We start from the raw sequence: 22,592 nt of genomic DNA on the forward strand, positions 1-22,592 counted from the left end.
TCTCTCTCTTTGTGGTAGAACAAGAAGTCACATCTTTAAACACAACCCTGCAGGGTCTCGATTTCATTAACACAGCTCGATATAATGAACAAAACTTAAACACGTGCTCTTTGGTCACGACAGGAGTTAAATGTCCCTCAGAAAAATTTTACAGCAAAAAAATTTGTAACACAATTTTATCTTTCTTTCCTCTCTCGCACCTCAATTCTTATTATGTCTAGAAAATTCAAGTTTCTCCTACTCCCACCGTAAGATAAGACTTCAGACCTATTTTTATGACAAAAAAGACTTTTATAGAAGGGTCTTCTTTTAACTGCTGGAACCAGATTTTTTGCAGTGCAAGGAAAAACCGATCTCGACGTGAGCTGACCTGACCAACAAGAGAATCAAAAATTACCAAGAAATAAACACCTTAAAGAGAAGCCACAAAAGTATTTGACCTCATACTGCAAATCCAGCGATGCAGTTCAATCAGCAGCAAGCTCCTGGAGCACAGCTGGCTCTCTTGTTAACTGGCTGAAGTACTCTCACAACAGAACTACTTCAGAAAAATTTGGACTAGTGAGAATGGAGTTATTTTAATCTCGAACAGTATCACCCAAAGATACAGATGAATACAAACACTGTTTGTATCAAAAACATCAAAGAAACTTGAAATTGAGCTGCATCTTCAGTTTATATATTGGCTTTCCTCTTCCTTTTTTTCATAAAAATAGAATATGACATTTCAGCTTCAATCGCATATTTAAGTCATTTATTCATTGAACATTCCATTCTTGAAATATCATCTATTAAAATGTTAGTTAAGATTCATCCTGCTTATAGAACAGACTGGAATTTCTTCTGCTGAACTGCACTTGCAGACAATAATAGACTGATACAAATTTTAAAATGATTATGGGAAGAAAAAAAATGAAAATCAAGCTCTAGTCTTACCACCTGACTCCTAATCAAACCAACAATGATGTTCTTCAGTTGATCAAAAGATTTAACTCTAAAATAAAATTTAATTTATGATTGAGTTCAGAAATACTTGGTTTGAAAGCCCACGAGTTTCTACAAAGAGAACAAATTGCCAACAAATACCTCCTTCAAAAATTACAAAAGATGACACAGTAAAAATAACAGCAAAAATTCCCAATTACACAATTGCACCAAAAACTTGTCTTTGTACCACTACTGTAGTTGTCCAACCATTAAAATACTGGCTTCTGTACTACATCTGCACCCTTCTGATACAGGTAGATACCATTTGTGGACACTTTACATTTCAAATGTGCAGTTCTGAAGGAAAAACAGCTGAAGATTAATTTTGTTGCCTCAGTGGTAAACCCACTGGGTGGGAAGGCCTTCTGGGGATACCAGCATTGAAACAAAATACGTCCAATGACATAGTAAGAAATCCAGTTGTAACAAAGTCTGTTTGGACACGGCTCTTTCCCCTACTGCAAAGAAAATTTATTAAACAGGATTTATTTTAGGTGGTTTCACAATTCTTAAAGAATAGATGATACTTGCATTCCTGAAGGATTAAGTTCTACATTTCTTAATGCTAATTCAACTCTCTAAAAAAATCCCAATAAAACCAGCAATACTTTTTACAAGTAGCAAGCACAACCTAAAAATTCCACCCTCAAAAACTGTCTTTTTGGTGCTCTCAAGATGCTCAGTTTATAGAAGAGATGCCAGGAAACCTGCAATAGGAACAAATGCTTCTCTGGCACAAAGAAAACATTTCAGTGCCTCCTCCCTCCAAAGTATGCACTCCTCATCACAATATATGCTAATACATTACCAAGTAAGTTTCTTTATCTTGCCATTTTTATAACTTTTTCATTCATATTTATTTCAGCGTGTATCTGCTGCACAGAGTGGAGCAGGAGCACTGCTAGATCAACAAAGAGTTTCTAACTTTTTTTTAATAAATACATTAACAATTTACATACGTGAAAGCAAGTCCAAAGGGGAAAACTATTTAGACTGCTTTGTTCATAAAGAAAATCTTAGTTTGCACAGACATTTGGGGCCTTTTTCCCCATTCTTTGTCCTTTGAAATTAATATGAACATAATACACTAAAAATTTTATCACAGCTCTTTTGCTGTGTCTGTAGGTATGCATGTATCCCCACCCACAGGTACAATGTACTTCCCTCCCTCCCCTTCTCTAGCCTCCCCTAAGGTTAACACACTTCAGAGAAGCTCTCACAAATCAAATGCAAAACCTTGAGAAATGAAGACCAGCTCTGTGCAGGTCTACTGGCTGCAAGTGTCAAAATAGAGTAAATAGGGATAAATATTTATATTACTATTTCTTCCAAGTAAAATTTGTACTTAATATCTTCTTCCTGAAGAATTCAGAACGCAGCAAAAGGGAAACTGTTTTTATTAAAAATACAGCATAGAATGATGAAAATAAAGACAACGTCACCAAACACCAGAGCAACACCACTTGCTGCAGATATCAGCATAGGCCTTTGTTACTCAAACAGCACCTTCAGTCTCCACACATATCCTAGCTCCTCCAGTGGAGTAAGTGTGGCTCACAGTAATACCAGAAGCAAAGATCTGCTTTAAATACATGGATTTAAATAGCATGGTTGCCTGTTAAAGATTTAGTATAAAACTTGGATAACTCTGTGGGGTAAAATATGGAGATGAGAGAGAAAAAATAAAACCAAGTTCTATGTGAAAGTCACAGGGTTCCTTCAAAAGCATGTACAGTCTTAGATTTACACACCTGGATACAACTGTAGAATGTAAAAGATGGGAACAATAAACAAAAACCATTCAGGCATATAGTTTTTAAATTATAGATCGGCTGGACACTGTTAGAGGCATGAAAACTGCCCCAGAAGACACAGTGGATCCACCCGAAAGCAGTTTGAAAAACACTGCAAATCTAGGGACTTAGAACTCAAAAATTTGCCTGGTATGCTATCTTTGCTGAGAGAAGTTAATGCTCTTAAAAACTTGGTATTTACACTTCCGAAAAAGTTTCTGCACTTCATCCAAATTTGATAGGGCAGGATTTAAGTGCCTCTTAATGTTCCCGACCGGGCACTTCTGCTGCTTTGGCACACACACTGTATTCCAGTACCAACGGGATACGACGTCTAATGCAGCTTTAAACTGGCAGCACTCCTGAGTAGTTTAAAATGTTTATCAACTCAGTAGGTCAAAAGTCTGCAGACACTGGGTGGAGCAGCAGTATGCCACAAAACTAACAGTTGTCCTCCTAGGGGAAAAAAAAAAGAAGGGGGGGGAACAGTTGTCAATAAAGATTAAGCTTTTGGCCCCATTCCACAGCAGACAATACGTTGGTTTGTAAAGCACAGGATTAGTTGATCTCAACACTTTAGAAAAAGAATCGCTTGATACATCTGAGTGCCTAATACAAAGGCAGGGAAACACTGCAGGGGTTCTCAAAAACCTTCCTGGTTTCTTATGTGCTCAGTCTAAAGAAACTGCATGTGGTTTTTCCTTCTGCAGAGGGTGTGGCTGCATGTTATAGCCAGTAGGTTTAACAGCTGAAAGGAAAATAGCTGGGTAATTCTTTGGTTCAGCTTCGCTCATGTGTTTCTTAAATTACTGCTTGCAGGCATGAAATGACTGAAGTCCAGTGTCCTTGGATCCAGCTGAGAGAACAAAGCGGGCCCAGACCTTCAGCAAGGATGATGGACAGGCAGTGCTGTCACACTGCGACAGCAGGGGTTGACATGAAAGGGTGACACCAGCCTCGCTGTGACCCTCCTCCTGCCCCTCTCCTGGCAGGGGCCTAGATGTCCACTTGAATAATGCTAAGATCTGATTTTCACTAACCCAGAAATCGCACTCCAGCCAGTGCTAAACGTCATCTGTGCTTTTTTAGAGATAGAAATACAGTTCAACACTTAGCTATCCCTTCCCTTCCTGTAAGAGGATACAGAACGCGACACAGAAATCCAGACAGAAGATACTGGCATGGACGTGGCATGTGCTAATCAGTGCTGTTCAAACGTTCAGGATCCTTATCCTGTGTGTTTTCACGGTCACTGTAAGCTCTTTAGAACAAAAACCCTGTCCTTCACATCTTACTAAACCAGCTATCACACCTCTGCACTTCCACATAATCTTTCCATGTCATGTACAAGCTACAGAGATGACAGCCTACCCTGCTTAGATCTCATTTTCTGTGGTTTTGCTTCAAATGTCAGCTACTCAAAACTCTACTTATTAATGCCTTTCGTAGAACACAGTATGTTCATGCTTAAGGGAGAAAATGAGAACTGTCACAAGGTAATTAACATAACTTTTTTTTTTAAAAAAAGTAAAAGCCATGCAGAAATATTTTCTAGTCATACTCTAGAACGTCAATACTGTTTTTCCAAAATAAACAAAGTATGTTTTTGCTGAGTCACAAATTTCGTACTCATAATTCCAAAACTCCCAGTGCCTACTAATGTGCCTACTGCTTCCTAAGTAAGTTCTACAGTGAGCAACTCTAGACAATTCATTACAAAGCAGAGGTGTCTATTCTCCCATTATTGGGTTATTTCAGGTAATAAAAGGAAGCAGTGATCAGCGAGTAGATTACTATCACTTTTGTAGAAAGTGACACTGTTCTAATGGAGCTGAATGACAGAAAGAAATTACAGCATTATCGTAACATCTCATGTCACTTTGAATACAAAGATGGCCACGTGCAAGAAATTTATTTAAATGCAAATAAAACCCATTGAATTTCAACATTCTGTAACAGAATGCAGGATGCAATCTCTGTAATCTGAGGATCTTTCTAAGAAAGATGGCTTTTCCAAAATAACATCTATGCAGCCTTCTGGCTGCTGCTCAGATTTGGCATACCTAAGTCGTTTTCTTTTCATATACTTGAATCACTGACAAATCAGATATTTATTATGCCACAAACTCACAAGAAAATAAACTGTGATGTAGCTGTGAGAAACAGGCACCATTGACCTGAAACAACTTTTTTTTTTTTTTTAAATATAATAAATTTCTATTGAAAAGAAGTTTCTTATTTTTATGGAACACAAGCAGCAACTCAGTGGATTTCAGCAGGACAAGTAGTTGTTGTCTAAGCAATGATTTGACATGGATTTTCTAAAAGAATCTGAACAGCTTATTTGCTTGTTTACCACTGAGTAACATTTCTTTACACTAAGTTAGTTTTCAAACAGTACTGTAGTTTAGTCTGAGTTACACAAGCTATGAATACAAGCAGTGTTCATAATGTAGAGCTTTAAGATCCTGACAGAATTCTGCATTTCCTCCCATGGACCCAATCTTTGTAGCCCTATCCTGGAGTCTTGGAGACAAGGAGATGTTGCCGCGTGGCGCCTCTGCACTCAGGATCAAGGAGGTGTGGTAAAGGTATCTTTACCACAGGCTTACATCTAACAATGCTGGGTGCACACTGTGTGAAGTTTCAAGCACCTACCACTGCTATAGAGCAAGACAATTCTTCTCTGCCGTATCCTTCCCAAAAGAGCAGAGGGCACAGTTGAGTAGGACAGAGGGAAAATAATGCCCATGAGTAAAAAGCATGAGAAATGCTACATTTGAGCTTGGTATTGATAAATTTAAGACTAAACTCAGAGTAGTGGAACACAGATTAGTCAACCTGCCTTAAAAATCACTGCAAAACAATCAGTTTTAAGGTATTATCATCTTAAAAGCACTTCAAACCTTAATCTACATGAGGGCAGTACTCTGAATCACAGGGGTCGGTCTCTGCTATGACTACTGCCCAGCAAGGCAGGAAGTGTGCATGGGCTTGTCTGCCTGACTTGCAAATCCTGCACATACATTCACAACTGCTCTGATGATGAACTAAGATACTTTTAACAAACATTTTAGACCAAGCCATCCTTTTCAAGGCAGTTTCCAATGCGTATCTTAAAATAATTTGCACAGAATTTTTTTTTTAAAAAAGATTATTTTACTGTAGAATATTTATTTAAGTGCTGGCTTTAGAGCTTTCCCCTGTTTTTAGTCCTGGGACACTTTCACGTGGTGGTGGCATTGTTGAGTGGGGGCAGAGTTAAATAGTGGTATGAGGCCATATTTCCTTCCAAGGGCACAAAGGCAACATGCATGTTGTTGCATCACCACAAATAAATCAATCCCATCATATCTTCACTATCTAGAGGGAATCAAACAGGCAATCTTTATTAAACAATCCAACAGTAGTAAGTTGGTTTCCCAACGATTTTCCAAAGAGATTTGCCAACCATTGCTGGACAGGGGCTTTACATCTGAAAGGCTGCTAAACAAACAAACAAACAAACGAGATACATTTTTCCATAAGGTTTTTCAATCTAAATGAAACCCCAGTGTAATTTCCTGTGTAATTACCCTTGATGCAATCCTGCCATTGGAGTTTCCCTTAAGGGAAAGAGCTTTGGGTAGACAATGGTAAACATGGGCTGGCTACAGCGGTGACAGTGTCCCAAGGGACAGTGCAACAATTCCAAGAGGCTTTTTGGTAGTGAGATTGGAGTAAGAAAATTCAAATCTAAAAAAGAAGAAAAATAAAAAAGACTTGTAAGAAAATACTGTATTACAATGTCCAACATAAGAAGTACAATCCGTGGACAGTTCAGAAAACCAGCTCTGTTGTTTTCTTAAGACTTCGCTGAAAGAACAGCAACATAAAGGAAGTGACATCAATTAAGGCAATGCATATGGTGCTTTCCATGTGTAAGTTCAAAAAGCTGAATGTGCAAGTCAAACATCCATAGGCATAACATGAAATGGGTCCCAAAAATACAGCTGAAAAATACCACAGCTCAAGCAAGTAACAAAACCAAGTAATATGCAATAAAGCATTTGTGGACATGAAGATGGTCTAGACAGCTGTTTAGAAATTAACAACAGTAGCAAATTCTGAGAAGAACATCAGTATCACTTAACTAAAATGTCAGCAATGAACACAGTAGCAGGCTAGAAGATGACAGCATGATAAACAGTACATTTGCATCAGAAACAAAAAGTAACATAGCCTAGTCAAGGAAAGACTACAGAAAAGTAGTCCACTCATTTCTGTCACACTTACCTAGCAACAGTCACATATTTAGCTGCACCCCTGAAATCACTAAACAACTAAAAACCTCTAATCTCCCTTCCATATGTAGAAATTCAGAACAGAGACAATCCTATACTCATCAATTAAATTGTTCTCTGGATCAGTTAATGCATTCTCCACAAAGCACAGACATTTCCTGTTTCTCTTTAGTATTCCCACATTAACTCTCCACCCTTCTGCCTTCTCCCAAGATTAACAGGCGAGACAGTACATCCAAATCTCAAAATCTGAATCTGCAGATATTCTGATATTGCTAACTCACGTGACTGCATGATGCATAACCAGATCAGCCAAGGGCCAGTTTACAGCAGAGCCTGAACTGGGGCAGAACTAAAACAGCTCAGCTGTCACACTGTACTGAAATGGCCAACGGCTGCTTGTGTTTCTTTTGCCTTATGTACCACAAGCCTGCCAGTTTAGGAGTGTGCTGCCTGGCAAGAAGCTGCACTGTTGGCTGATGCATCTAATCTTGCCTTAGGAACTGTATTTCTCATTCCCTATTTCCATTAAAGAGTTCCTTCTCCAAAAAGCATCCTTCTTAGTACAGTCCTCAAGGAACCATTTCTAAGTGTCACTCAACTTTAGAAACAGTCTTTGGATCCCTTTATTTTTTTTTTCTTGTAACACAGCATTTCAAAGAGACTTGGATTAAATAAATCTTTTAAAATATTCATCTTTGTTCTGCTCTTTGAGAAGCCACGTCAAGTGTCACTATCATTACCAGAAATGCACTTCCACTCTTTCTGTAATCCTAGAATGGCTTAGGTTGGAAGAGACCATGAAGATCATTTAGTTTCAACCCCACTGCCCTGGGTAGAGACACCACAGGCTGCTGAAAGGCCCATCTAACTGCTCCTTGAACACTTCAGTGATAGGGCATCCAAAATCTGACGAACACAAAGATTCTTACCTTTTAAATACACGTAGTAAGTGTTATAGAGGGTCCTCATAGCCAGTTCTTGCAAAGGCAGCACATGATCTGTTTCTGTCCCTATAGATTTCACCTCTGCTGGCAGGAACACAGTTAACTGTCCCGATGAAAAAGAGAGCAGTTTTACCTCTGAAACTTGAATTGGAGAACCACAGCTAGAAAGACACAAGGCATTTAAGAAGCGGTTAGGAAAAAATTAAGTTAACTTCATGGGGAAACCCAAATTACCAACCCCCAAGCACACTTAACACTGTTCTTTAGAGCAGCACCATTCATGGACTCACTGCAGAATGCAGTATGTATGGACACACGTTTTCTTATGATGTCCAACCTTTGATGACATGTCACAAGACATCTGGAGGTCTGCATTAATCAAATAACTTCCAAAAGCTAGAGAAATGAGTGCACAGTCCCAAGGGGGCGAGCCAAGTGCACTACCAAAGTAACAGATGTTACTCTTGTTTAGCCTCCAAATGCTAAATATTTCTAAAAACTTAAAATACGGGAGCAATCTAATACTCAATAATTCATTTCCCTTATGTAGGATCAACCACTTGAGAATGATAAAAGGACTCAACTACTGTCTATGAGGCATGCGTGTGAGCTACAAATAAGTGTGATTACTACTCAGTGATTATTTCCCATACCCTTCCCTACCCACAGAGTCCCTCTGAAAAACAAAAACCAAACAAAACCTCAGCTCAGACTGTAAGATCCTTTTTCAAGGACTAACTTTGTCCTCTTCGAACTGTAGTAAGAAAAAGGAAGGTTGCTGGGATTCAAGTAAATTCAGCCTGTATTAGAATAACAGTTCTTTATGTGATCCCTGTTGCAAGTTATCATGCCAAAGAGACAGGCATAAGAAAATTCTACTAAGAAGTTGGGGAAATCAACAAGGGAACTTAAATTGTTTATGACAACTTAAATTTGAAGCCAAGAGCAACTCATTAGGGCCAGTCCTAACAAATAGAACATGATGCAAATCTGTCAGCCTTCCCAGATATTGGACCTAAACCTGAGGTAGCTGCTTTCATCCTTATCAGATGTGAAAGAAATGTGGTAAAACTTCTCTGATAAGGAACAATCTCATCCTCTCCGATTAAAGAAAAAATACCTCTGAGAAATAAGCAAAGAAGAGCAGCATCAAGAATCAAGTCAATAAGCCTCTTTCTTAATATTTAATACTTCCCCACAGAGCTTTAACAGAGGTAAAGTAGAATCTAGAATTTAAAGGTCCAGTATTCCAACAATTCATTCTCCAACAATCAATACCCAAAGAATTAGCCATCAGCACCAATCAAACTGCCATATTTTCAAGCTTATCAATCCCATACCAACTATATAGAAGACAAACACCATAACCTCACTGCAGCTTCTGTAACTAAGAATTGGACTATCTGGCTCACTCTGCATAAAGGGTGAAGATATGAATGCCCACTGCAGCACACAAAGCAAGCATGCAAAACAGAGTATCAAGAGGAATAATTTAAGGGATGCATCCTTACATTTGGCCATGTTAGGGAAAGAATCAGAACCTGTGAGTAAAACTGGGTGCAAGAAGAAAAATTTAAAAACCAACAAAAGTAGTTTAAAAAGCAGGGGAAAAAGGGGAAAAATGGTCCATCCAGCTGGAAAAAAAAAAACTGGAGCTGCAGGAGAGCCCTGTAGAATAAACCACAGTGAGGAAAAAACTATGATCACTCATTGGCTACTTTGAACAAGAGTGACAGACACCTAGTTGGAAACTATGAAATCCTACCTGCAAAAACTACGATCTGAGTACTGAGATCCTTACCTCTTACATAAAAGACTTTTTCCAGACAGAGATTCACTACTTAGACAATGCAATGTGTGTCCTGTTTTCAGAAATCTAGCTTTCTATCAGTAACAGCAGCATGGCAGATTTAGCTGTCCTGTGGATGACTGGAATACTAAAGCCTGGAACGTCAAACATTTTGCCTGACCTCTGAAAAATTTGCATTGGTTACTCATACTTTCTTAGAAGGAACATAGAATGGCTTTACAACATGGAGACAGGTATCTGACTGGTACACAAATGCACATACTTATTTGGGTATTGGAAATCATCCCATGCTTTGGATTCATTAAGAACAGCAGATTTTTTAAAATTATCATGTCTTATGGGAACTGAATTGTTACAAAAGATCAGTGCAAAGATTAAAAAAGTTTTCCTAAGTGTAAAATAAGGAACAAGGACAGGATAGTTGGACCACACTTGCTTGAACATTTTCTGCATAATCATTAGTGTTTTGGTCACAATCAATACAATTCTATTACCTGTTGGGCATTTAATGTCTTTCTTATCATTTATTATTAGTTCTGAAAAAGCGAAGGCTAGAAATAATTTTCCCTGAAAAATCAGTCAGTTTGAGGCTGCACAAGTTTCATGCAACTGCAAGTATTTAAATACCACACAACCAGCTGACATGAATATTAGGAAAACCTTAAAATGCCAAGACTCAGCATCTCACATATTGCAATAGAGCAAAGGCTGTAAAGGGGGAATTTATATTTAATATAAGATCTGCTGAGAGCAAGCATACCAGAAATTTATAATTAGATGGTAATGAGGACAATCCTCCTCTGATCAGTGTTATACCAGTAAGGCTCCATTCATTTCAGTGGTGCTGATCCTAATTTATGCTAGTGTCAGTGCAGATAGAATTAAGCCACTGTCCTCGTCAGACCACTTTTTCCTCACATCCTAACCACAAACATGAGACAACCTAGGATATTTTTAAAATGCACACTTAAAAATATATCTGTCAATCCACAATTCCTTAGAAAAAAACTGCTTTAGTTAGTATGTAGCAGGACTTAGGAGAAGCTGATACTGGGACACAAAAATGAGCAAAGCTGCATGTGGCATTCTGAGATACAGCCCAAAATTTAGAGAAATGGGAAAACTTATGAACTGGATGTATGGTGCAACACATGAAGAAACAGTTTGTGCATTCTTCAGTTATGCAGATTTTGCAAAGCTTACAGTTCTGGCCATCTTTAAATGCTGTTAGCATTCAGCTTCGGGACTTACATTATCATTATAAACTCCTTTGGAATAACTGCAATGACTTATGGCTTAACATGAAAATACTGAAAGTCAGCAATTAATAGAACGTTTGTTGCAAAAGTAGAAGAGCTGGCAGCTGCAGTAATCCTCCTTAAACTGACATTAATTCTGAATCTATCACAAAAAAACCCAGTTGTATCACATAGGCACATATTTATGAGAAATTTTCAACGGAACACATTTGCAAAACATTGATTTAATTCACACCTACCCGCTGCAACCAATGACTTTATTATACAGAAAAGATGGAAGGCCTTTGAGATGAATGTTGTTATCCACATAAACATATTGTAGCTCCCGCGAACGACCTAAATCTGGGTTTAGAAAACAAGAGAAAAAGTAAGGGGGAGAAGGGACGACTGACAATTCTGAGCTAAATGATTCCTTTTAATTATAAATAAGAAATCAAATTCAATGGCAGCAAACAAATTAGTACTTCCCAATTATAAATATTTGAGCAAGTTATTTTAATAATTTTAAATGCTATTTCCAACTAATTTTTTTCAAATGATCCATAATAAAGCTCATTTCCACAGATCAGAAAATCCCATTTAAAACTTTTTTCTGACAAACTCCAAGTGAGGTAGAAGAAGAAAAGTGACAATCCATTTGGAATCCTACAGCGTATACTTTTGCTTTCTTGTTGTTGTTTCAGCTCAGAGGGTGGTGAGGCACTGGAACAGGTTGCACAGAGAGGTCGCAGATGCCCCTCTGGAGGGGCTCGAAGCCAGGCTGGATGGGCAGGCTGATCTAGAAGAGGTTGGCAATCCTGCCCATAGCAGGGGTTGGAACTGGATCATCTCTAACATCCCCCCCTCCAGCCTAAGCTGTTCTGTGATTCTATATTGCATAAAGTCAAATCTCCTTTCATTAACATTGCACCATCGAAACCACAGCCTTATTATCTGCGAAGTGGTGAAGAAAAAAACATAAACGTGGCATGTCCCACTCTTTCTTCTCTCTGAGAAACTTGTTTAACTACATCAGCCATAACTAGGTACGTAACAGTGATCACTCGGAAGTCCATGAGATGTGTCAAATTACAGAACACAGGGAAATACACCAGCATTAAATTGCAGAATATTATAAAGCAGAAGTTGTGGTTTTAAATAAACAATCAATACATCTGAATATGAGCTGCTTATTATTTCTGTTAAAATATTCATGGCTGGCAGTCAAAAGAAGCAAGCAGGCCATATTTAAGCAGTACTTTCATGAACTATAAGTATGTTAATATTCCCAGATATAACCATAGAGGTATGGAATGATTTTACTCTTGTTTAGCAAGCCAAAGTGGAAAAAACAGCAAAAGGAGAAAATTTAGGTTTCTAGGAATAATTCTCAGAAGGAATAGTTTTTCTTATCAGCAAGGTCCATTCAGTCTGCTATCAAAAGAAGTGAAAAACCAAAGTAAGAGGAATAGCTTTTTTTTTTTTTTATGAAGAGAGTTTTGAACTGTTAAAGCTGACACGTAGGATCATCTTGGCAGTCCATTTCATCTGTAGCTCCTATGCCATTCAGCACACCAGGTTAGGAAGAGACATGCATTTAACACAGACCAAGCAAGAAGCTGTCAAACATCTGAAAGCATTTGTGCTGTGGAGGAGATAACTGCAACCCAAACAAACTGCGTTACGAAAAGCCATGCGTGTATTTCTTGACTTCTTAAACTTTCATGAGCACGTTATAGAAACTAAGCAAGATAAACAAGCCTTGTAGCTGAATCAGCTACATTGAAAGCTCTAGTAGCATCGACTAGTTCGACTTCCCATCTTTGCCAACTGGCAATTAACTTGATTAGCAAGAAATAAAAATGAATATAGCTTCCGCCCCTTTTGAAACAGCAGCCAAGATCAGAAGAAAAATTTAAGCCATTTTCATACACGATATCTCTATTCAGCTATTCTGTTTGCAATAGTGATCTTTCATCGTCGTTCCTTACCGTACTAAGTAATACAAGCCCATTTTTATCACAGAACAGTTTCACTTTCACTTAGAGCTTTGGGTACCACCTTACAGACATAAAGCAAATGACATCTGAAACAATTTCCCCAAACATTTGGCCATCTTAAAATACACCAAATGTCTTCAGCTGTCACCCACTTGACTAGCAGCTGTAAGTATCAGAAACCTTAAAGGCTTGAGCTGAGGAGCTTCAAAGAGTGCCACATCATCAAATCTTCAGTCTAAGGAAGAAGAACTGATACCCACAGAAAACTAGTATGTTCTGTTTCTGAGAACATTAACATAGACTTCTGTTTCTTTTAATATAGGCTCTTACAATGCACTCTACAGAGGTTTTGCAACAGGTTTCAGGAACCATAACTGGGGCTTTGCTCAAATCAGAATAACTGGACATCAGGGAACATTTTTACCCATCATGTGCTTCTTTGACCCCATCCCAAAGATACTCTAGTTCCAAGAACTATCTCCTGCACCTGTCAACTGTCCTGCCCTAAGAAAGAAGTACAAATACCTCTGCTGACTGATTAGCACCGCTGTGCGATGCTGCTGCGCACCGTTAAGCGTTAACACCTCAAAAAAGATGGGTATTTTGCCTCAGTACGGCAGGGCTGAAAATAGTTTAACAAAGTTCTGGGGTATTTTTAGATGAAACAAAAACATCACTATCCTACAATGAAGGAAAATACTGCAGTACCAAAGCACTAACACCACAAAGTACTGTCACGGTGGAAGAGAATTACTCAGTCAAACTGAACACAAATAGCACGGGCCACTGAAAGCTGAGGGAGCCTCATGCTGCAGAGACCAATCTGGTGAAGAAGAGCAGAAAACTACAGGTTGCTGGGGCAGCTTGAACGTGATACTGTTTAACTCATTAATTTAGAGAATGGAAGAAAATTTTAAAAGAGGGCTCATCTTGCTCATTTCCACACAGATGTATGCAAATGGGCTGGAAATCAAGCAAGTCAAAAAAAGCCCTAAAGCTGTTCTTTTCATACGCATTTAGGGGTGGGGACTTAGGCTGCATCTCATCTCTTTCCTTCGTCTTTATCTTATGCTATGTTTAGATTCTAAGTTCTAAGCTGACTGCATTTCCTAGGTAATTAAAGCAAATTTTTGGACGTTAGACAGAATATCTCAGTAGGAAAAATTCTATTCCCAAAGCCAAATAGCCTTTAACTATAAGTGTTCCTTTGATATAGTTTCTTCGCATTAAATAACCAAGCATTTTCCAGTCCCCAAAAGATGTTTTTTCAAGTCTCAAACACTATCCACAAAGCTTAAATTTAAATAAAACATCACTTTAAAAAGCTCTTTGTATCCCATCTCATCTCCACTAATCTTTATGTCTTTTATCAGTCAACCAATATTGTTAAAAATCCTCTAGAAAACAGTCTGCAAGAACTTGGTAAAATAAGGAAGCTGTCCATCTATGAAAAGGCTAAGGCTACAAAGAAGGTTTTTATGTGGCTTTTGCAAGCACTGTACTGTCTAAAACACTTCCACTTTCCTCCTTCCAGGCTCCCAGATCAAAGACATCTCTCCCAGAAATGACCCAGTGCCATGAGTCCTGAACAAACCCCAATTCTATTTTTTTTCCTTTATTTTTTTTTTCTTGTCTTAACCTCAGGGCCCTGGCATATGCATTCCACATGGCTGAAGATGGAACAAAAGCTCTTGTGTGTCTGCACTGATGCTCTTTTAACCATACTGCGAGGGCAAGGACACAAAAGCAGTATATACTGAGGTAGAATAAGACCTTTGTTTACTGTGCACTGATAATTACTAGACCCATTTTCTAAACAAAATGTGCACATAAAACCCTAATAAAGTGATATAACACTGAGTATTTGCTGTCATAACATCCCCTGAACTGCCAGTATATTTCAGAATTTATGGCCTATTTTAATTATATTTGTACTCTATTGCATAAATCAATTTTACTTTTGCAGTGTCATCAGATTCAAATTTCTGCTTCCAGCAGAATTGGTTTTCAGGCATTGCAGCATTTGTTAGCGGTAAAATTTTCGAGTTAGCTTTCTATCAAAGAGTAATTTTGATTACGAGATTGATGTAAAGGGATCGGAGGCGCTATCTGCCATTCAAGAACAGAATTCCTAAGATCACTTATCGGGCAGCACAAAAGCCAGTGACAAGAAAATAAAAAGCAATTACATAGAGCTGGCCAGAATGCAGTTTCCAGCTCAGCTTACACACCTCTGATTTGGGCATTTGTAGAAATTCATTAGGAAGGCCCAAACATTCAGATCCACACACTTGTTTCTTGGAACACAAACCAACACAATGTGGAAAAATAAAACCAGCATATCCAAACATTAGATGTATCCTGCACAACAAATGACTAACTCAGCATTACTTACCTACCTGCTTGTTTCCCTACCAGTTAGAACAGTCAGAGTCGTGTAAGCTATTACTGAATTCAGCAAAACTGAAAAATATCAGAATTTTTTTCTTAAGATGCACGTGCCCTCAAGCTCATGTGTGACTGTTACCACCTCAAAGAATGCACAGGCCAAAATTCTGCACAGTATCTATGCAGCAGTGCAGTCACAGCGCTACTGCCAGAATCCATCTGACACTATCAGTCTAGGAACAGGAAAATGCCAGCTTGCACTACGCCTAGCAGGAGCCATACAGGCAGCAACAAGGGACACATTTAGCTGGGGAAGAATGGGTACCTTGCCACATTTCATGTCAGCCACCATATGAAATAAAGTAAATCACTCAAAAAAGTTTTAAGCCACACGTTCCAAGCATGAACATTTCTTCTACCACAGACGTGCCTCTTAAAAAAGCAAAAAAAACAACAACATTCTTTGGAGGTGTGTAAGATGGCTGCCTTCCTACTCAACTCCCTCACAGAAAAACAACTGTAAGATGATTACTGCTCAAATATCTCTTCTCTTTTTTCTGCAGTATCTTTCACTGTTAATCCTCCCTGGCCATGGGCACCACTAATGGAGAAGTTAGATATTAATACACAAAAATTAGCCAGCATGTGCAGCTCACAGAAATACGCTCCAATTGTAGCTTAACTTCAGTAATACTCTAACATTCCATGTAGTCCAGCACACCAAGGAAAACACTTTCCCATACAGCAGAAAATAGATTTAATTTTGCTTTTCAATGCACTCTATTTGATGCCATCACATCTCGACCACTCTGAAGCCTTCTGATTCTTCACCAAGGATTAAGCATTTACGTTTATGCTGGGCTGCTTTTCCTCTGAACTCTAAGATTTATGATTCAGTTTCGTATTCACAGATAGCAAATTATCTCCAAATGTTCACCAGTGAGTCACTATTAAGAACTACTGAACAAGGTCAATTGACAGTCTTTGATGTTTCCCATTATTTTAAAAGTTCCCTCAGAATGTTTTGAATTTGAGTCTAAAAATAAAGAAAAAAAAAAAAAAGGTGTATCATTATATTACAGATTTATTTCCTCCTTTTGAACTTAAAACACGTGAGTAGATCTGTGGCTCATGCAGGTCACAGCTCACTCCCAGATAAGCTACCAGAGCAGAGGCAGAGAAAACTTCCACCCTTAAATATTTCACATCTTCTCTTACTGAGCATCATCTTATTTTTGAAAAATTAAAAATATTCCACTGCTCTCTCATGAAATGGAGCTAGGAATATTTGCCAAACTGAGGCTCGCTACTTTGCTTGTTTCAGATGGTACTGTGAAGTCTGGATGATGCATCCTGGAACTCATTTTCTCATTTATATAATGACATATGTTGGGACATAACTGAAACACCATGTCTGGAGACATTATTTGCACTTGTCAGTAATATGAACTAAGGTGTTAAAAAAAATAATCAGACTATCAGCTGCTTTAAAGACTGAATTGCTAGTATTGAAAAAATTAAGTTAAACCCACACAGTTTCATTAATTTAGAAATAAAAGCATCCCATTTTTAGTCACCTTCATTTTCATCTTCTTTTCAATGTTATTATGGTCACTTCATCTGCATCCAATTAACCAACCTCTAAGAGTATTCTAGAAAAAAAAAAAACTACTACTGGCTATTGAGCTGGCACAGTAAATCTGCATGCACAGCTGTATTTCAGCAGAGATTAGCCTACCGACACATGGAAGATGTCTCGCTTTTCATGGACAAAATATGCAGTCCACCCTTCCTGCAGTCACAGTGACTTCCCATAACACAAAACCACTCGGTCACCACACCTCCTGCTCATGAAGGCCTGCCTCTACACTTCCAAACTTAGAAAGGGTTGAAGAGAAAGCAGATGAAGTTCTTCTTGTGCGTCTGCTGTGAAAGTTTTGATGGATGCCTATACACCACATAAACTAAATCTCAGCTAGACTATTCAGTACTGACATTCCTACCAATGAAAAAAGTCACTTATATGGATTTACTGGGATTCCTCAGCACGTTTCCAACTCTAGCTGAAGAATCTTACTTAAACACCAGATCCAGCAAACAGAAGCATGTCATTACCTAAAGTGGTGGAACTTAGATTACTCAGTACTATATTTAAACAAGACATCATTTAAACTTTTTCCCCCATCTGGGAAAATGGCTAAAAATAAAGCAGATTTGATAGATGACCTACGGCTCAAAAGCAAATACGAAACCTCAACCTGTATTTTTTTCATTTATTAATATATTTTCCAACAATTTGATCACTGTAATACTCTGTACACAGAGTTTGAAGGGATCAGAATGGATGAAAAATCACAAGCTTTTTTTTTATTATTATTATTTTTTATTTTGAGGAGGAGGAGGAGGAGGAGGAGGAAGCAGATTTGTTTCCCCATCTATTCTCTAACCCACCCCAGCCCAGTGAAAGCAGTGACTCACCAAGAGGCAGAAATGCAAGGCGGTTCCCAGCCATGGAGAGCTCATTGAGGCTTGGAAGCTGGCACAGATGGCGGGGAACATACCACAGGTGGTTCCGGTCTGCAGTCAAGTACTGCAGTGAGAGGCACATATGCAGCCTTTCAGGTAAGGTTATCAAGCGATTGGTTGAAATATCCAGTGTTTGCAGCTCCCTCAGATCTCCAACCTCTACAATCCAAAGAGGAAGTGTTGAGATATGTTAATGTAGTTGTTTTCATAAGCGAGACCAGAAAAATGCTCACTTAAATCAAAAACAAAGGTCAGCTGTTTGCTGTCCTCTTTTTCCCCAGAAAATACAGTTCTAAGAACCCGCATTCAGAAACAGTACTAATTACCCCTATCATCACAGTCCTTCAAGATCTTTCTGATAAGCAACAGCATGCTCAAATGAGCTCTCTCAATACAGTGCATTCCTAAACCGTTGATTACTATTAACAACACCAAGCAGTACCTGGGTAAACAAGAACAAAGCCAAAAAATAAAAAATATAAATTCTGTTACATAACTTGTAGTTTCCAAAGGATTTTTGCACGACCCCAGATTCATGCTCCAATTAATATTACATAATTTTAACATCTGAGGATGCAACTTCGGTATCAACCTTACTTAAGTTGTCATGTTGCAAGAAGATATTACAGTACACTACAAGTGATAATTGCAGTAACTACAGTTTCTAGAAGTTTTCCCCTCAGCATTTTAACAATCTGGTTAATATCTTTAGGAGAAGTAGTCTACTTTGCATTTTATATAACGCTGTGGGCCTTCTACTGCAGATAACAAATGAAGATTTTCCAAGACAGCGAGACGCAACCAACCAAGTAGCCTCACTCATGCACCACCATCATTTCCTTGCCTCTGGCCTTTGGTACCAGGGTGCCCTCCTTTAAGGACAGACTGAGCAACACGTTAAGCAGCTCTATTGGTGTGCTACTTGATCAGGTACTGACTCCTTTACAGTTACTCTATAAATTAGGTAATTCTATCCACTGTTTGTCCCCAAACATGGGGAAACTTTTGCTTTCTTTGTAGACACAGCAATGGAACTAACTCACTGAGCTCTCACAGTTCTCATGATAATTCACAGCAGAACCAGATTTTCTTTACCTTCAGCTGAATGAAATCAGTTCTCACATCTGGTAACTTCTAAACAAGGTTCACCAGAATTTTCTAGACTGGAAACAGCAAGCAACCTACACAACCCACAGTCAAAACAACCTGCATGATTTACAGACCTACCACTGGTTATTTATTGGTTTTTGGGTTTTTTTTTTCTTTCTTGTTTTTTTTGTTTGTTTGTTTTCAGAGAAAATAAATAGGACGATACTGTTAAAGCTCAGGAGAATCTGCTGTGCCCTTCAGCTCCCTCTGCAGCAGGAGCTAGAAAATCCACTATTCCCTGAGCATCTTGTGTGCTACATACTAAGCAATAAACACAACACTGGGTTAATTTCAAGCTGTCTGCTATGCAATGGGAGAAACAGCAAGTCTTAAGTTGACCTTGGGAAAAACTGCTAAAATTTTACTTTTAAGACTAGAAACATGATAAAGAAAAAAAAAAAAAAAAAAAAAAAGGTAAATATAATGCAATTATTAGCAATTCTCAGAAAAACAGTAATCAATGTTTGTGCGTGCACTTACAAAGCTGCTGTCTGCTGCAAAAAAACCTAGCATTAACTACAATAAAGAATCAACAACAAAGTACACGAATCCTCTCATAAGAAAACTGACAAACTGCAGCTTGCACAGCTGCCATTTTTCAGACCTCTCTCACTTTCAATTTTAGCAGAAACTGTAAGCTTTCTTAAAGTTTTTGTGTTTGTTTTTCTGTAAGACTGAATAGCAAAAGCACAGTGACATCTAAATAGCAAAAGACTGCTACACTAGAGAACTACAGTAGGGCAGTCTAATTTTTAAAGAGTTTTATATTCATCTCAAAAAAAAAAAAAAAAAAAAAAAAAGACATGCTTTAAAATAGTGACAGGAAGAGAGCCACCTACATTCAGCCAAACCACTGACCACATGCAGTCAATAATAGGCCCAGCTATTTTCATACACTAACCTTTTTCTCCACCACTAAAAACAGTTTTCTAATTCAGTTTCGGTCCAAAATCCCATAAATGTTACGGATGGCAAAACTGGCAGAATTTCAAAGGCATTGCTGGAATGATATGTTTCAAATCTAAGAGGAAATAAAAGTATTCTCACTTTATCCTTCATCCAAAAAACACATACTTGTCCAAAACTTCATCCTCTCTACCTTAATCTTCCAATGCATACCAGATGTAAACATCCACTTTCAACCTATAGTGCCATATGTTACAGAAACACTCACCAACTCATGAAGTTAAGAAGTGAGCCAAACTATTTAAAGGACCATCAGATGAAATTCCCAGACTCCCCACCATAGTGCTGAACGCTCATGTTGAAGAACACGCTCAGACATTTACTAATGGCAATAAGCTGGTTTCAATCCAAAGCAAAGGAAAACAATGAAGAATAATAACACAAAATATAAACAGTCCACTAGTAAGTTTTTCAAGCTTTCAGTTACTATTACCCACACTTTAGAAAAAAAAATCACACCACAAACACTGAAAGGTATTTTATCTGACAAGAACACTGAAAGGCCTACAAACCTCTCTTGCCATCACCTTATCAAGCACTACAACATTTATGATGAGGAGGCTTTGGAAATTTTAGGCAGATTCAGAAAACAGCTATTCCTAAATAAAAAGAGCCAACAGGGAAGGGACTTAACTGTGAGATTTCTACTGGTTAAGAAATGGACAAATACACATCACCATTATGCCACATTCAGGAGTTCTGTTACATTTAAACGGAACTCAAATGTGTAAATTTGAATTTATATTAGCTCTAGTATGAAGTTTAAGGCTATTAAAATCAACAAGGCAGCACTCTGAGCCCTGTTCTGACATCAGGAGCTCAAAGAAATCCCCGGCAGCTCTTCTGAACTCTTAACTGAGGACTCCTCAGACTGGTGAAGGCACACCAAGGCCCAGCCCCAAGTTCCAGCGCTGATTCTTGGACCCAAGACTTCAGCTGTGTCCATCTGCACAGATTAATGCCTTCACATACTGTTGGGCAATTCTGTGGCTCAGCCATATGGTACAAACATGCTGACGGGGTGCTGTGCACCAAGTAGCTGACAGCCTGTAAATTCACATACTGCCTTACCTCACAGGAACTTATACATAGGCTTATAGCCAAAGTCCTGCCTACAGCCTTCTGAACGTGATTTCAATGACACCGATGTACATATGAATATTTCAGACTATCCTAAAACTGCCAGCACTCCAGTAATTAATTGAGCCTTTTCATCCTTATAATGTGGAGACTCAGAAGTGATAACTGCAGCTCCAAAAAGCAGGCTTTGCAGTCATTGCAATAGCTTTCCCAGCCATTTGGAGAAAGGGACAAGTATACTGGCCTCTAACACATGCATTTTCAAAAGAAAAGCTACCTAATAAGTTTGTCTCTCAACATTGGGAGAGAAAAGAGATATCAGAATACTTTCTCCAAAAAAGAAGCAAATCTTTCAAAGATTTTCAGAAAATTTCCAAAAATCACTGAACTTCTATCAAAAAGCATTTGCATTAACATATCCAACAAAAGGGGAAAAAAAACAAACTGGCTCAGGTGGTCTAAATGCCAGTTTTTAAAACCATTTCCCATGGTTTAATCCAAAGAAGAGCCCATCTGTAACAGCCTATGCAGCACAAGTGCTGCCAAAGGCAATTCAAACCTCCTCAGCCTTCTGTCTTGAAATCTGAAGAGCAATCCCACCTCTTGTCTGATGGGCCATACCACAAAATTTCATTCAGAGACAAACGAAACACAAACACAATTGAGTCTGAGTGAACAGAAGGCACAGATTTACTTGAAATCAAATGCTTTCTGAGCTTTCAATCCAAGTAAAGATAAAAAGAGGACAGGAAAGGGCTACAGACCTACCTGCATGAGTATGCACCTCAAAGCAGGATGCTAAGAGAAAGCAGAGAACCTACAAGGAATGGAAAAAGGGACTTATCAGCAAGGAGCTGTCACTTCCAGGTCAGACTGTAGAAATGAAATTAAAACTGCCAGGAGGCCAGGAAAATGGGAACTCACAGAGAAAATTAAATACAAACAAGAAGTTTCTCAATAGGAAAGAGCAAGAAACTGAGAATTGGTGTCAATAAGGGGTAGAAACCAGGAAGAAATCCAAATATTATATTAGCTTTTTGCATCACTTTTTTCCTGTAAGAATAGTGCTGCATATGAGGAGAAAGACTGAATACCTCACGGGAAAGAAGACAAAGCACTGAAAATCACCACATCCACTGCTAGAATGAAATGAATCTACTTCGAAAATTTCCATCACAGAACACTGAAAAAAAGTGAGTTACATATCAGAACTGCAAGCTCAGGATCAGGGATTCTCCATGAATAAAACATTTCCTTGGATAGTAGCCTAAGTCTGGACACCACACATAGTGCCTGTGTTCAGTTAACGTGACTTCGTGCTCTTTATTATCTTACGTTAAGGGGAAAGAGCAACCAGGAATAACCAGTGACTGCAAGACAAGAAGAATGAAAATGCAACCTTGATCATTCCAAATGTAAATCAAA

The 22,592-nt window shown here is 38.4% G+C and overlaps 1 protein-coding gene across 9 annotated transcripts in view; it reads right to left on the reverse strand.

Annotated features, from left to right (window-relative positions):
* Positions 1-22,592, reverse strand: part of LRRC28 (leucine rich repeat containing 28) — an 89,970-nt gene that overhangs the window by 39,772 nt on the left and 27,606 nt on the right. For 6 of the 9 annotated variants that reach the window (XR_006169922.1, XR_006169920.1, XR_006169919.1 and 3 more), the window contains exons 6-9: positions 17,925-18,131; positions 11,319-11,421; positions 7,996-8,171; positions 6,356-6,515 (exon numbers count right to left, since the gene is read on the reverse strand). Coding sequence is in view for 3 of the 9 variants with exons in the window: in XM_042824681.1 (XP_042680615.1) it covers positions 3,164-3,236; positions 6,356-6,515; positions 7,996-8,171; positions 11,319-11,421; positions 17,925-18,131 (719 nt within the window). In the remaining 6 variants the exon portion in view is untranslated. Of the gene's footprint in view, positions 1-559; positions 3,237-6,355; positions 6,516-7,995; positions 8,172-11,318; positions 11,422-17,924; positions 18,132-22,592 lie in introns of those variants that run through there. The other 3 variants (XM_042824681.1, XM_042824682.1, XM_042824683.1) reach the window with 1 other exon arrangement.

The sequence above is a fragment of the Centrocercus urophasianus genome, unplaced genomic scaffold (genome assembly GCF_019232065.1).
Source record: "Centrocercus urophasianus isolate 14NV4802_14NV808 unplaced genomic scaffold, USGS_Curo_1.0 seq_23, whole genome shotgun sequence".
NCBI lineage: Eukaryota > Metazoa > Chordata > Aves > Galliformes > Phasianidae > Centrocercus > Centrocercus urophasianus.